Source organism: Molothrus aeneus, chromosome 6, assembly GCF_037042795.1.
Source record: "Molothrus aeneus isolate 106 chromosome 6, BPBGC_Maene_1.0, whole genome shotgun sequence".
Classification (NCBI taxonomy): domain Eukaryota; kingdom Metazoa; phylum Chordata; class Aves; order Passeriformes; family Icteridae; genus Molothrus; species Molothrus aeneus.
The window spans coordinates 26,250,729-26,267,590 of NC_089651.1; the positions used below are offsets into that span (position 1 = coordinate 26,250,729).

The following is a 16,862-nucleotide window of genomic DNA, read 5'->3' on the forward strand; positions in this document are numbered from 1 at the left end:
ACTTCATTACATCTGTCTCATCCAACGTACAGATGGGTAAAAGATCCAAACTTTTTTTCTGCCAGCTAATTAGCTCTATCTCCACAAAATGGGTTTTCTGCAGGAAGATGCTCATCACTGAATTTTACTTGTAGTGTCTTATTTGTCAGCCCAGAAAGGATCTCCTGCTAATATTCAATTAACTCTTTTTATATTCTAACTTAAGTCAAAATAAATAACTTCCTCATCTTTATGAACATTCCTGTGCATGGTCTGGAATATGCACAGGAATATTATTTTTTATTATTTATACTGCTTGATTCAGTATAAAGCAGAAGGGGCTCCTCCCATTATTCTAGAAAAGACCATGTTGACACCCCCTTGAATAATTCAACATGTTCATAAACCAGCAAGAAAGAGTCCAGGAATGGCAGGAAGAAATAGGAACAGTATTAATCACTACAGTGAAACATGTAGGGGAATGCAGGTGTTGTAAACAAACAGCTGATAAAACCAGCAGTTCTGGATGCTACAGGCTGGGCATTTACAAGTAAAAGGAGACAAAGCACATGGCAACAACAACATCCTCACCGATGTATGTGATCCAGTAGTATAACTTAGATAGATGATGACATCCACCTCCCTCTGTGGCCTTAAAAGTGGTGCACTGCTGGTATTGATGAAAAATCCAGCATCTATCATGCCCAGCTGATCAGGACTCTGCATCAGCTGGTTGGGACGTGAGTCTAACACAGTGTCTAAAAGGAAAATATTTTATGAATAAGAATAGATCTGTGGGTATTTTGACTGGAAAAAGAAATGTAAGGTGCAACTGACCATTCCAGAGGCCTGGTTTAATTTAACTGCTATGCTACTAGATCATCAAACAGGCATGAGAAGGACTGCAAAACACCTAAATTCCTGTTCTGAAAAATCGGTGTTGAGTTTCCAGGCAATATACTGGATTAACATGGCACACATATTAATGCCAATTAGCTATGTCTAATAATTAACTGAAATCTGCCTTGCTTCATTTCAGTCATTGTTTCATCTTCTATCTGCCATTGCTTTGGAGAACAAAGTATTTCAATCCTTTATACATTTGGACTTATGCTTCCCACTCAGTCCCCTCTTCTTTGGACTAGAAAGCCCCACTCATTTCCAATTTTCTGTTATAGGCAATATTTTCTTGGATATTTCAGTTGCATCTGAAGTTAGAAGTATAATAAGCTTTCTCCTATATTCACTCTGCTCTCTGCCACTTTAAATTTGGCTCTGTCACCTTCAAGTCTACCTTTTTAGTCTGGACTGCAGAGGTCTCAGCTGAAGCAAACGAATACAAACATTAAGTCTTCAGTACCTGACAACACTGAAGTCTTAGTGTGTTCTCTCTATTCAGAAAATAAATGTTGTCCTGGGAGGATTTTTATCCCCTGCAAGTCTGACAGGCTTCTTTCCTAAAGTACCCACCCCAAAACTCCCTGAAAAGGATGCCAGTTAGATATTAGTGGCCATCACCTTTCCACCGACAGAAGTGCTCATTCTCCATGTAGTTGTTGTGCAGCTGGTAGCCCTTCAGGAAGTTGTGGTGCTGGGCCACGGAGAAGCGGTCGGTCAGCGCACCCCGGAGGGCGCTGGACAGGGGGCCAGGGGGGGTGTACATGCGAGTCCTCAGCTCGTGGGGTCTTGTGGGCAGCACCGGGTCTTCATCTAGAGCAGGGGAGAAAAGCTGGTGAACCTCTTGGTAACTTACGCTCCTTTCTGGCTGCCCTGGCACAAAGGAGTTCTCAGGGGTTCTTCTGGGATGATTCCCTAAACACACACAAACTCTTCTGGAATGGAGGGAAAGGAATGGCTGCTGGACAAAACTCTGCTGATGGTCTTAAGCTTTGGGCTGAAGACAGTTCATCAGAAGCAACCTTTAGTGTTGGAAAAAGGACATCTTAAGGAAATTAGGCAATTCAGAATTTGTTCTGTCAGAACTTAAATATCATCACAGGAAGATAACATGAAACAGACACAAGCACGGAGAAAATGGGGCTGATGAATACGCTACTGCTCAGCCAGATGGGCAACAACAGCAGCAACAGGGTCCATTGCAACAGTGACAGCTGCAACCCAATAATCACTCATGGCTCCATGAGCATATGCTTAATCAGCACAGTAAGAGCACTCCAGGAGAACCTGGGGCATACATTCATATTCAGAAACTATGGGTACTTTAGGGGGTGGGTACATGGCATATGGGTGAAAAGCAGAAATATGGCACAAGGTGTGGTTTCCAGAAATGACAATGTGCTTTGTCAGCCTGAGAGGCTGACAGTGGAGCAGGAGAGACTTGGTGGTTTCCACGATTGCACATTGTATTTCTGTCTTTTTCAGGATGTCTGTAATTATAGTTACTATCATATCAAGAGATTTAGCAATAAAATCACAGTTTCTGTATTGCTTCAGAAAATACCCTCTGGGCCTCATTTATCTTTGTGTCAGTATGAATACAATGCAGTAATTACTGTACTGAGTAATAAAATAAAAACCAAGGAAATTGATTAATCAGTTGATATTAAGGTTTATTCTCCTCAGTAAAAAGTACCATATTCTCTGCTGTTGGTTCTTGGTTCTGTATGGTTAAGTGAGAGCTGTAATGCCAGAACACTTCCTGAGAAGTGTCTCACCCCTCTAAAACTTCCTCTGAAGGAACCAGTAGAGCTTTAGTAAATGTTTAGTAATTACAGCAGCTTTTCCCTTTTTCCCTGATTACCCTCTTCCTCTTACTCTATTCAGTGTGAGAAGAAGTCACTATCTCTTAGATCCTATGATGCCAGCTTCAGCAAAGGTGACAAGATGATGCCAAAAAGGAAAATAAATGACCATAAATGAAAGGCTTAGTAATTTCTCACCAACTTCATCTATTCTGTCTTCTGTCCATCTCTTCCAGAAGTCCTCTGAACTGTGGGACAGTCCCCATATTTGTAAAAGGTTCACAGAAAATATACTGCTCCACATACCTGTAAAAGGAATTAGTGAACACAAGGACATATTTTAACAAGAAAATGCCCTTTTCCATCTATTTTGACCTCCTGGCTTAATTTTTAAGGGGCTTAATGCAAATATTTCTAAACTTCTATGCTATTAAATTCCTCTTAACTTTCTGTATCATTGATTCACATCATGCTACCATCAACTTTGTGCCTAACCTACTGCGTGGCTCTGCCACATGGTAAGGAGAGCAAAGAATGTGAGGCAAGTAAAGGAGAAAAAAAGACACACTTGCTCAAGAGGCAAAACGAATTCAGATAACACATACACCACAAACGCATAATTTCAATCCCCATCTTTCTTTCTCCAGTTTGTCTTTTTCTGTACCTACTCTGAGTAGTGACTCTTTCAACACCCTGAATTGTTTCACAAGGGGATGAACTGGCTTTTCAGATGTTTGTTTGTAAGACAAGATCTCACACCACAGTTTGTAAAGGCTCACACATGCAGCAGGCTCCAGCTCCACTGTACACTGTTTTCTCCATCCAAGATTACCCCTCTCTGCCTTGCCACAAGGGCACTGGTGGCTCTGTTGACAAAACAGAGTGACACCATACCACCAGTCATTGTAAATTTAAATCTGACTATTACAATTGGACTTAGGTTGGAGTGCATTCAGAGAGGAATCAGAAGAATAGGCAAAAAAGCAGAAGTTACTACTTACAATGAAAGAATTAATGATCTTCATCTATTCCATCTCTAAGACGGACAACTCATCTACCAAGACAGTGACAAGAAACTAAAAAAAATTGCTGTTTTTTTACTGTATTCTTTTGGATAAACTACCACTCCCATTTCCCTGCAGGCAGTGTCCAGCATGTTAGGACAGAACTATCTGCCCATTGGTTAACAGCATTGCACCCCTCCAAAGTGCCTCTGTGCCAGGAGAGCACTATACCTCACCTTGAAGGTAGCAGATGCGGGACTCGGGGAGCTTTTTTAACATGCGGCCCATGAAGAACTCGCTTCCGAAATGCTCCGTGCGAACAAATGCGCCGTACTTCAGCAGTCCCACCTCGTAGGGAGTGAACTCCACCCACTCTGCAATAAATACAGCCACAACAGGACATTTAGAGGGCTCCCAGACAGGTGTGGGGAGAGGGGAAGCTTGGGCATACATTGGTCTGGGTTATGTTTAATATGTTGCCTTTGCAAAGCCTCACTCTCAAACACAGATCTCCAGGGAGGTGTCTGAGCTTGGGCGTGGTGGCGATGAGGAGGTAGGAGCAGTTGTGCTGATCATGGTGGTGCTGCTGGTGGCACAAGTGCCACACTGGGGGCATGGCAAGGCTCCAGGCCTTGCAGACCCCATGTGCACACACCAGTCCAGGGTTTTCCAGCACCTAGGTAGTTTTGCCCTGCCCTTCTGTACACCATGTCCAGGTGACCAGTAACTTCACCAATACAGTTAATTTATCTTCCCTAAATAATTGTTTATGTACAAAGGTGGGTACTCAGCTCCTCAGAAATTATTTTTTCTGTAAGAGACCAATGATACTCTCTGTGTGTGGTACTAATGGAAATACAACTAGTTCTTGACTTTCTTGGATATCCTCTCCAAGTGAAGTTCAGTTGTCCGATATAACTGCAGTGTGAGTGAAAACTGGGACAGAAATGTCATGGACTGTAATTTCCTTTTCATTTCAGAAACGGTTCATTTTCTTGCCTCAACAATAAAAAATTTGATCTGAATTTTTCTCTTCCCCTTCTCTTCCTTCTGATCCTCCATAGGAAAGAAACACAAACAAACAAAACAATGAGAAAAGCAACAGATTCAGTTGGGAGCCTTCCCAAACTCTACCATAACTATGTGGGCTTCTTCATACTGAAACAATAACTAGCCATTGAGAAAAAGCAATTATTGGATAATTCCAATATTTCTCAAAATGGCCTTTCTGGCAGAATTTCTACTGCGTAAGTTGAGACAGGGAAATGCTGCTCCCCAAAACCCTTGTATTAAAATTGTAAGGTATGGAAGCGATGGTTATTTCTCCAAATAGCAACTAACACATCAGGATTGTTTTCTCCAAGTGCTAGCAAGAAGAGAAGAGTGATAACATGAATTCAGCTGCCGATTTTAGCCTGAGAGGATCTGAAACAACATCCTTACCTTTGAAATCATTGGTGCTGTAACTATCCCGGACGCAGACCGACACATAGATGGGCAGTGGGTTCTGGCCATCACACAGTGCTTCTTGCTGATCTGAGAGCTTGTGGGGGTCTTTCTGGTTTTGAAGAAAAAATGTTCACATGAGAGGAGCCCATGGTGAATTCACTGGCCCAGCATGGAGGATGCACCCTGGCAGCTCCACCACACAGAGCACTGCAGGTACCCCCACCAACCATGACAGACCAGGGTCCCAGGCTCCAGCCTGGCTTTGTGCATGGATTCATAAAGAGATGAGGAGGGAGACAGCTATTTCTGCACACCTCTATGACTGGGCGAACCAAAACCACTACAATGTGCTATTTTGTTAACACAGAGAATTCCCGTCTGTTTTGAGGTACATTCTCTGAAAGGATGGACTAATTTCCTCTCCATCCACTACAGGAAAAACACATGGTTCTTTAAGAAATGGAATAGCCATCATACCCCATCGTTTAGCAAGTACTCAATCATGAGACCCCAAAGATCTATGAATGATGTCCTGTATCCCTCCTCTTTCCGCTGGCAAAGCTGCTTGTTGTAGTACTTCATGCGATCCATAGAGAAACAGCCCATCTTGCATTTTGTTGCTTGTTTTTGGGCTTCACCAATATGTGAGTCCAGGTCCTTCTGTGACCAGTAGGCATCTCTGTATAAGTTGGCCATTGTCCTGGAGAAAGACAATGCAGACAGCAAAAGTTAAAAGGAGAAAACGACGACTGGACATTTTGTGCTTTCAGAACAGAAGTTTACATTATGGATTCCCTTCTGCTCACACATACTCTGGTTTAGCTGCTCCATCCAGCAGAATGAGCACTTCAGAGTTTCTATGACTGTTTTTAAAAATGGCACTAAAAAAGAGGTGGGGTTTTTATGTTCTTAACCCTTTTTTTTTAAGCTTCCCTGGCAGAACCTTAAGGGATAAAACTGCCAGGTGTGAACATAGATATATTTGTGAAGCATCAATTAGGCAGAAAATTATAATAAATTTTCTTTGCTTGTTTTTCGGAACCTTAAATTCATTCATATTAGCTGCTGTCTCCTGCCTTGACTCACTTAATCTTATGATATCACTATGCTTTATTTTAACATTGACCTCTATTTTTTAACCAACCTCCTCTGCATGGGACAATCAGACATTAGGAAGCTGTAGGTCCTGTGAGCAGGGAATAACACTGCCCAGGGAAACACAACACTGGCAGGTTGCAGGGTCCAGTGTTCACTGTCCAGCAGTTTTTTTCCAGCTAGAAATCACAGCCAGTATCAGAGATTAATGGGACCACAATAGCTGGGATTCAGTGGAGAAAGGAAGAGGCATGACGCTATGGGCATCCACAGTTACATTCACAGTAACTACTTATCTGAAAAGCATCTTGATGAGTGCAATTGTCATATGCACATTTAACTGCTGCACATGTGGAGTTGATAAGCACAGTAAAGAGCTGCTTACAGAAAAAGCATGCACTAAATCAAGCTAGTACTCAATGGCCTGTTACTGAGAAACTTGTTTATATTATGTTTGAAGAAAATCTGATCTTATCTGCTTTTAGAAGGTACTCTCTGCAGCAGTGTGACCCTCAGAAAGCCTGGTCAGGCCTCCTACTCGAGCTGGCTTACCAGGTGGTGCCGGACAGCCCACTGATGTATGTTATACAGTCCAGGAGATTTAACTTCTTGAGTCCCATGAGGCTGCCATACAACCCTGTCATTGACTTCAGTCCTCCTCCTGTCGTGATGATAGCCACGGTGGGGACCTGTAGGGCAGAGGGAGGATGGGATGTTCATGCTGACAGCATTCAACATTGCAGCCCGCACTGCAATGGGGTCTGGTCATCACAGCCAGCTCAGGTCCTGATCTCAGACCCCAGGTCCCTATTCAGAAGGAAAGACTCCAAAACCCAGCAACAACTGCTACTGCCACTTATTTCCCTTTGGATAAACATGGGTTCAGAGATTAACCCAAACTTGGATTCTTGGCCATCTCTAAGGCAAATGCAGGCACAGATGAACAAGAATAAACCTTCTGTGGAAGCAACAATGTATTATCTATGCATCACTCACTCCACTACTCTTACTTCACACACTGACTACTTCTGTATGAAAATCTGCATGCCAATCCCGTGAAGAAATACTCAGTTCACAGCTACTGTGAAGTTACCCTCAGCAATGCTGTTATTATTCAGTATCTTGAAGTTATTTTAAAATAAATTATATTATTTTAAGGAATTTCAAAACTGCAAGAAAGAGAAGATATAAGAGGCACTCAAAGATGTTTGTCCTAAACTCTCACAAAGTAGTGAAACTGGAATAAAGGAAAAAAAAAATCTTTGCCATGGAATGCATTCTGTATTTCTGAACCAAGGCAGTGACAACTCAGCCTGACAGGAATGAACACACCTCAACTATGAAAAATTCCAAATTGATAGTAATGAAGGATGGTGACTGCAAATGGTGTTTTCAATAACAAACCTTGGCAGCAGAAGCAAATGTACTTAAGACACTGGACCAGCTGGTACCTGCACAACAGATAGGTGTGGCCTGTTTTGCTGACCACTCATCTACAGGAGTACATGAAAACACTTGAGATTCAAGTTCTATCCCCTCAGCACACACGTACTTCTTGATCCTGCAGATCGTGTGGTAGGTGAAAAACATTTTTGAGAGCACTTGCTACATATCTCTTTCTTTTCCCCAGGAAAGCCATCTCTTCAGAACATAAGTTAAACCCAAAGCGCATGTCCAGGTCCTGGTGGCATGAACAATTGCTAAGATAAAAACAGACACATATATCAAATATTAACACACCCATATGGATCTTAGGATGCTGATCAACGATAATTTACAGCACCCTTCCCTTCAAACAGGATGATGCAAAATGACAGGAGCAAGAGAGAATAATTTTACTATTTTTAAAAGTATGAAACTCGTGTCAATTAGTAAGACTAACTAGTGCCATCCTTCCTAATTATTGAAAACTGGAAGAAACAATGTACAGTGTTTACAAATAAAAAGATATTTATATAAATATTCTACAACTGAAAGATTGACAAGCTTAGAAAATCCATGGAAACGGTAAAAAGTGAAAGTATTGACTCCCATTTAATTCCCAATTCCCACTGATTCCCATGTAGCAGGTTATTTCCTCATTCAAAATCTGAAAATAACACCCAGTTTCCAAAGGCTGGCATATTGAATGTGAATGAAAATTCTCCTTTTGAGGAACTGGAGTGGGAACGCACCCCCCTCTAGCGGTGGGCACGGCTGGGGAGGGTGGCCGCGGAGCCCAGCTGGCTGGAGAGACCTGGGTAACATCAGCCCCTGGATGGGCAGAGAAGGGTCACCGGGCAGGATTCACCCCTGCTGCTCTGCTGTGTCTACACCTGCACAGGCTGTTTCAGGGATCAACGCTGGAAGTTCTATTCCACATCAACCTTGACAAAAATTGTAAGGCACATCTTCTTGCAGAGGAAGATTTCACTGGAGTCTATTTTGAAATTGAATAAGACATTGCTTAAGGCCCCACAATTGTAGTTTATTTCCCTGGGCTTTTTTGATCTTCTGCTCACTAATCTCCCTCCTGGTTCTTCCTGCCCTGCTCCTACAAGACATCAATAGGCAAGAGATGGTCATGGTCAGGTCAGAGCTACATTGCCAAATGCCAGGGGTTTGCTTTTTCTTCCAGTGACACAACCTCTCTCTTCTACTGGGTCCATAATTCCTATGAAACTAGTAAAGAAATTTAATTATGAGCTTTCTCCACCACCAAATTTGGATAAAATCAAGTTTGTATAAACTATTATAACCTTATTTGTAAATTAATTCACACAATGGGAATTGAGTTAGGTGGAGCTGCAAAAGCCAGTTTGTATTGTAAATCACGATCCAAACAAACTGTTTCTAAAGTTCTCTGAAAATAAAATAAATAAGCAGAAGCTGTTTTTCCTGTTGTGGTATAACACTGATTTTCCTGTTATCATTGACCACTTGCTGTTTTGAAATTAATGACAGAAAACTCTGTTTGATTTCAAAATTATTCTTTTCCTTTTATTTCTTAGTGAGACACACACACACAAAAATACCAGTTTGTCCAATTCTATGTGTTCCATATAGCTATGGATAACCTGAAGTATCTCCATGTTTACTGATGAGTATTAAGAAGCATGTCTTCAGATGTCAAACCACAAGTTAACTTGTTTACCTTACTTTCTACTCAATATATAGTATAACTGGATTTAACAGAATACAAGGTTCATCACCACTGAATATTAACAGTAAAGCAAAAATAATTCTTAATTCCCGATTAAACAAAAAGTTTACATCTGACTATTCCTTTTTTGTCATTGTCAGCTAGCTTTGTTATTTTTGTGAATTTCAGAGACTGACATTGACCAAAGAAAATATTCTGTGGTCAGAATGAAAGGGATAATGCTGAAATAAACACATGTTTATTTAATGCTTTATCAATGGATTAAAGCCAAATCTTCCTAAGGCTAATTATGTATTATATATTATGCATGTATTTTATGTTTTATTATAAGTACATTCTAGTTTGCAGACTGAGAATGCTTGTTTGTATCATTTCCATGCGGCTGAAACAATATGAAAATCAATGAACCAAGTATAAAGGAATAAAAGAAAATCTCTTACCAAGTTTTTGCTGTCACATTCAAGTCAAATCTTTTCTCCTGGAAAGCAAGAATATGTAATTTTTAAATTTTAAATTTTCTATTTTCCCTTTCTGTCTTGGGGTCAGAGCTTGATTTATAACCCAGTAAGGTCTGGCAATGACAAACTTCAACGTCTGAGATCTTGGCATATATTTCCAAAAGCATTCACTTATTATTAGTGGAACACCCCTACCTACAGATCCTAAATCCTCCCATGTTGAAGAAACCGTTAAGCATCCTGGTATAAGAGGTTTCTGAGACTCACACAGTAGGTCCCATTTCCTGTACAACCCATAAGCTTCCTGCAGCATCCTGAATTACCATTTTTGTGCCTTTTCCATTCTTTATGCTGGAGTACACAGCACATCTTTGACATCCCAGCCATAGTCTCACAGCGAAGAGACTGCAAAGTCTGCATTTGCTTCTGCCCACACTTTATCCTCTCTTAAAAATCATTATTCCAATCTTCATATCAAGTTATAAAATGTGCTTTGTTCTGAGAGGATATCTTAATGGCTCTTTAAAATCAATATTCTCATTATATTATTTAAAATACATACACTATGACTAATATTTTCAGCATATTTCAATATATTGTCCTCTTAAATAGATGGTTGACTAAGGACAGGTTTATTGATGTTTTCCTATTTTGTGCCCAAGGAACAACTTTTCAGTTTGGACCCTAAGCAAAGGGGGAGTCAGTGAGTCTTTGGGTAAACAGGGGGAGATGTTCTGAAGGAAGAACATCTGAAGGAAGTACGGTATTTTCTTACATCCTTTTAGGTCTCTGTCTCCACTACTGGCACATAATGGAGATTAATACTGGGACAACCTGTCTCTGTGGAGAAAACATCTGGAGAAACAAAGCTCCTGTTTTCTCAAAGTCTAATAGAAGAGCAGAATGTTTCTGACACTCTTAGTGGCCATCTGGGACAACCTTATGAGGAATGGTCTCTATTGGAGTGACCCTTTATTACCAACATATTACCAGAATGGATGCCTACCTCTGCAATGGTTGTTTTCCTTCCCATGGGCAGCGAGTTCAGCATCACGACTGGGGAGCCCGTCTCTGTGCTGTACCTACAGGACCACTGGGAAAACAACATGCTTTAGGATACAACCAGGAACGGGTTTACCCTCTCTCCTTCCTCCCGCTTTCTTGAGAGCCACTCAAAATCCCTCCACCACTGAGGCCACTCCAACATACAGGGTGGTAGCGCCTCTTCTTTGGCAGCATGACATCCAGCGTTGGCTCCGCGTACTTGATGTAGTGGAACTCGGTGGGACACGCTGGGCTGACCACTCCGTTGGGGCCAAGCACAATATCCTGTGTGCCCTCAAAGGAGCCCTTCACAGTCAGGGAAAGCTCTTTCTCTAAAGTAGCAAAACAAAGATTAATATGATTAAGCAGAAAAATGTGCTCACTTGATTGAAAGTGGGGTGAGGATGGCATAGCTTTGCCCAGGGCAAAGTGCTGGTACTACAGGGAAAAGAGCAAAGTGGATACTTTTCTGACAGAAAAGGGACTCAGAATATTCCTGCTGTGATATAGAACTGGGATTTCAACTTTATTGTGCATTTAATAGGCCTTGTTAACATATATCTAGATGAGGTCATTAGAGTCTATAACAACCTAATGTGTTTACCTGACATTAACTCTACTAAATACTCTAAGCACTATTTATTTCACAAACACATTAGATGGAAGGTGCATCTTCTCATAAGTAAGCATGCAATTACTGGTAAATAGATGACAAAGCAATAACTTTACTTGATTTTTGCTTCGTCTTCTCTGCCACTTCAACTTCCAAGCAGCAAAGTTCACGACACTGTGAAAGACAGAATGCAGGATTTTGTGAGAAAGATCATCACATCCCATCCTTGTTACAGGGAGCTGTGTACCCCTCAGCTTGGAGTCACTTGGAGTTCTGAATTCCCTGGCATCTCCGGGCTTTTTCCCATTAGCTGCTGACTAAAGAAAAGGAAAAGCTTTGGAGGGAGTTGCAGGAATTGCATGTGTGACAATGACTTAAGATTGAGCACAGTGAGAGGAATTTAAAAAGAAGGAAAATTAGGACCGTTTTCATGATAGTAGCATAAATACAAAGGGTTAAACTAGGAAATAAATAAAGATATGTCACTGAGAGATCAAGAGTCAGTAGTAGGAAGGGTTTTCTGAAGAAGCATTGCTTTTAGCATTTTGGGGGTTGATTTTTTTTATGGTGCTTACTCTTCTTCAACATACTGTGTTTTGTCAAGTCAGTATTTCACACAGAACTTACCCAAGGGAAGAAAAGGTCTGGGTAGATTATCAATAAGTGACTTCACAGCCTTTTTGTCATTGTGTTCTGATAGACAGTAGTACACTTTTTGAAGTACTAGTACCAGAGAAAAATTCTGTCTCTGTGTGTGTGTTTGAGTGTGTGGTGTGGTGTGGTGAAGTAAAGGAAAAATTAGAAATAGGGAAGTATAGGACAAATGGGATATCTCCAATGAACAGGTAAATAAAATGTCCCATTCTGAATGTATCTAAATAGGAAAGAAGAAAGAAAGAGAAAGAACTGGCCTACTGGCTTCTTTAACCCCCACCCTCCCTTTCCCTTTACATTAAGGAATCACTTATAGAAAATATCTTGGGAAAGACACATACCACCAGCACTCCATTGCTAGCAATTGTTTCATGAGGACCAGATCTAGGAAACAAAAACATGGATTTTTTAAAGTTAAACAAATCCCATTCATCTTTACCCAGGATGTTGCCCTTTCTTCCCACTTAAAAAAACAACAGTCTGAGGGGACCCCAGCAAGCATGTAACAAGCTCCTTTCCTTGCTTGCATGGACTGAGCACTGCTCTGAGGAGACTCATCTCTGTACCAAAGCTGAGCAATGTGTAACATGGTTATTTTTTACAGTGCAATCTCATGATCATCTAAAAAAAATCTTCTGTTAGGCAGTCAAATTTTTCTCACTGTAACATGTGAAATAAATGTATTTCAGCTGATACACCAGCATGTCCTTGTTGGGAAGACAGTTACATGTATTTGCTGGCATGCAAATATTCTGAGTTGCAAGGGACCCATGAGGATCCACACCAAGTCCAACTCCTGGCCCTGCACAGGAGAACCCCAAGAATCACATCATGTGCCCGAGAGCATTGTCCAAATGCTTTCTGAACTCTGGCAGGCTTGGTGCTGTGACCACTTCCCTGGGGAGCCTGTTTCAAAGTGGCACAGGGCAGCCAGTACCAATTACATGGGAAAAAAACCCAAACACTTTCCAGATCATTCAAGTGAATGAAGGAGATGTGAAGTCAGGACATGGTGTGGAGCAACTTGACTTCTGGCCTTGGCTCTCCAATAGTATGAGAGCTGGCCTTAGCTAGTCACTTTATTTCTGCCATGCCTTAGTTACCTTGTGGCAACACAGAGACAAAAAGGGTGATTCATGGGTGGCAGGCTGACCATGCTGGAGAAGGAGCCTTACATCCTTACAAGAGTTCCCATCCCATTGTGATTGTGTTAGGCAGAAAGAAAACACAATTACTAGGATTCAAAGAGTACTGCAAGGGAAAACTGAAGGAATTGCAGATACACTGAAAACCTAACTAGGAGTTTCAACACTAAAACTGTGTCAAATACATAACCTGAAACAGGCAAGGAAAAATTGATAGGCAGGAATGCCTACAACACTCAGAAAACCTTCTGAAATGTCCCCAGGTAGATAAATCATAGAATAGTTTGGGTTGAAAAGGATCTTAAAAATCATCTAGTTCCAATCCCCTGCCATGGGCAGGGACAACTTCCACTAGACCAGGTTGCTCAACGCTCCATCCAGCATGACCTTGAACCAGTTCCAGGGATGGGGCATCCACCCAGCTCTCTGGGTAACTGGTAGATGCATCGTTGAGAGCAGCTAAGCTACAGAACATGCTAATCCATCAGGTGTTGGGGACTGCAGCAATAATGTAGGAGAAGGCTGAAACTTTTTTACAGAAATACCCAAAGCATGACTTCTAATACTGTTTTTTTGTTTTAGCATTAATGATTTTTGCATTTTTAAAATAATCTCTTTATCACTTACGCAACCTCCAATTTGAATTCAACCTCTAGTTCCTCCGTGGCCTGAAAGCAAGAAGATGATATTAAAAGAAGTAGCTACATAATGCTTTGTCCTTAGTCCAAGCCCAAGTTCCTGACAGGCAATATTGAAGTTATTGGTTGCAATGAGTAGCCTGTGATAAATACTTCAGACTGGGTGGCCTCAATCTACAATTCAGCCAGATGATTAAATGATTCCTTCCTCATCTCCTTCTGACTTCACAATATCACCAAAACAACCTATATTTCTTAGTGTGAAGCTGCTGCAAAAAAACAATTTGCAACTTCCTTTATTTTCTGAATTCCACCCTTTTCTTCCAACTATTCCTGGCACTGTCCTGCCATGACTTACAGTACTTGCTATTATCTTGGAAATTAAACATACTTTACACCCATTACTTTACCATAATAAACAGAGAACAGTGAGTGATTCAGAATTCCTATTATGCAATCCCAAGTAAGGCAGTGTCGATGTGTACAAGCTGATTGTGAATGACCTAGTTTGGATACCAGAATTTGTCCCTGGTAGCAAGAAATTGTATGTGAGATATTTTGCTGATCTTATCCTTAGATCTCAAAGGGAATCAAGATTATTTTTCCCATTTTATAGATGGGAAACTGAGAAACAGAGTGAATTGTCATCCATTTATAGAGGGATACACACAGGGGCAAATTCATCTTTGCCTTTTGGGGTGAAAGCAGATACAAGCAAAGGGGTGGGGCTTTATGAATTATGGGAATTACTCAGGTTATGAACTACATGGTGAAAAAAATATGCAGATTATTCACCCTGCAAGAGCTGTATGGCCTTGGTGTTGCTCAGAGGTAGCTCGCAATTAGATCCCTCCCCTACCTACTGCACTGTTTCAATCCTATGATCTTTAATAATTTAAAAATATTGCAAAGAAGAGTTCAGACTCTCAAATTCAGATTTTTTTAACCACATTTTTGTGGTTATAATTTGAATGGCAATTAACGCACTCATTACTGGGATGAGTAATCCATGGCAGGTTCTGAAAGATTTTGAGACTGTTCTGTAACTCTCCACTGGTTTCCCAGTTGCTTTAGTTGCTTAGTTGCACTTACATTTGGGCTAGGTTTGAAATATAGGATCACTGTTCTGTCAAGTGGAAGTTTAGCAGTATCAAAGAGTGCACAGAGGAGATGGTCATCTGGAGTAGCAAAATCCTCATCATACACTGTGAGCTCCAGCACATTCTGGAAAAAGAAGGAGAAGAATTTTGTTATTGTTTCTCAGGCTGGACATCATTAGCTACAGGCAAAAAGTATTGCTGAGGATAAGCTTGAGAAGAAAAGCTGAGAAATTAAACATCATCCCCCTTTACAAAAACATACTTGAACTGCATATTAATTCTTGTCCAGTTCATTTTAACTGCTGTAATGAAATACCTTGGCTATACCTATACAACAGCTTGGGTAACTCCCAGATTCTGCATTCATCTGGCTCTGACCGGTCTCTTGTTTCCCTAAAACTTCAAAACTGAGCTCACTTTCTGGCCCTCCTACATAGCACCATTGAACAGGCACAGGAACTCTGTCATCTCTGCTGTTAAATGCTTTGAGCAGTCCTTTATTGTGTGCCATCTCTTAAACAATTCCTGGGCATGGTTCAGGAGATACATACACGAAATCTTCAGGCTGCTTCAAGCAGACAACTTTGGTTCCTTACCTTGACCTGACTCTGGATTCTGAAGTAGAAGGTTTCGTTCCACACTGGATTGTCAGAGTTCCTCACAGTTTTAGTGCGTGACCTTTCACACGTCGCAGTCGGCAGCCACAAAGACACATAGCAATCAGCCTGGCTTACTGGGCAGGGGAGAGGCAAAACAGTTGCTAATTGGCAAAGGCAGCAGAGCTGCAGGACACTGGAGAGGTTACTGCAGCAACTGGTACCAAAAACAAGCATAAGTTATTTAAAGATAGAAAAGTCTCATGCAATGTAACTTTCCAGGATTCCCTTCTGAGAGGGAAAAAGCACTGACCACAAGATGACCTAGAAGAGGAAGTGGCTTCTGTTCTTCCTTGTATGAGTTACAGACAGCACTGATATTGTGCATTAAAAAAAAAACACTGAGAATTTTTTCTTCTAGTCAGCCACTTCAGTTTCTCAGCCAACAAGCTTTCCTGTGCTCATGTGTGCATGCACACACACACACACACACACACACACACACACACACACTCACCCTGAGCTGCTCTCTGATAAGAGGGGTTGGGACCCTCCTCCAGTTTTGAGAACAACTGCAAAAGGTCTTCATCTCTGCCTTGCCCTCAGTGATGTTCTTTGTGAGGGTTTGTGAAAGGAGCTGCAGAGCTACGCCTGGCCTATGTGATGGCAGAGTCTTCCTCCAGAAGGGGCTCACTGAATTAGACATTGGAATTTAACTAACTTCCACCTACAGGAAGAAGGGGGACCAAGTCTCTCTCCCAAAAGGTACCAGAAAGTTAGTGAAGAATTTTACATCCTCTTTCTCACTTAAATTATGGTATATCTCAAACAGCTACAGACAAAAATGCCATTTACTGTGTTTCTTCTTGGAGGTTATGCAAGGTACTTCAGCACCTTGAAAGCCTCTCTGATGCAGTTCTCAACAAAAAAAAAAAATTATCAGCTGTTATGTAATGCAAAAGGTGACTAGCTTTGAGAATTATGTCCTGTGATGTGAGACTTTTGAGAGAGACGTGATGGCAGCAGTAAATGGAGAAGATCCTTCAGCAGCAGGTAAGGACTCTGCAGGCAGAGCAGGGAACAGGAGCTTGTACACTGACCTGTGGGGAAAAGCAAAATCTTGCCTGTCTGCAACAAGCCTTTTTTCTCTTCTTCTTTTCCTTCCTTCTCCACCAAGTTTTGCCCCATGTCACCCTACAGCTACTGACTCTCAAACTGGTTGGAGGCTGCATTTTATGCTGTT

The 16,862-nt window shown here is 41.3% G+C and overlaps 1 protein-coding gene across 1 annotated transcript in view; it reads right to left on the minus strand.

The window, feature by feature from the left end:
• The window catches only part of LOC136558119 (cytosolic phospholipase A2 epsilon-like), a 31,945-nt gene that overhangs the window by 2,192 nt on the left and 12,891 nt on the right, over positions 1–16,862 (minus strand). Inside the window, exons 4-19 of the mRNA XM_066552423.1 lie at positions 15,620–15,756; positions 15,016–15,147; positions 13,913–13,953; positions 12,482–12,524; positions 11,603–11,660; positions 11,039–11,205; positions 10,836–10,922; positions 9,812–9,849; positions 7,782–7,929; positions 6,782–6,918; positions 5,612–5,834; positions 5,129–5,243; positions 3,922–4,059; positions 2,880–2,987; positions 1,498–1,689; positions 571–737 (exon numbers count right to left, since the gene is read on the minus strand). Of these exons, the coding sequence (XP_066408520.1) occupies positions 571–737; positions 1,498–1,689; positions 2,880–2,987; positions 3,922–4,059; positions 5,129–5,243; positions 5,612–5,834; positions 6,782–6,918; positions 7,782–7,929; positions 9,812–9,849; positions 10,836–10,922; positions 11,039–11,205; positions 11,603–11,660; positions 12,482–12,524; positions 13,913–13,953; positions 15,016–15,147; positions 15,620–15,756 (1,931 nt within the window). The remainder of the gene's footprint in view (positions 1–570; positions 738–1,497; positions 1,690–2,879; positions 2,988–3,921; positions 4,060–5,128; positions 5,244–5,611; positions 5,835–6,781; positions 6,919–7,781; positions 7,930–9,811; positions 9,850–10,835; positions 10,923–11,038; positions 11,206–11,602; positions 11,661–12,481; positions 12,525–13,912; positions 13,954–15,015; positions 15,148–15,619; positions 15,757–16,862) is intronic.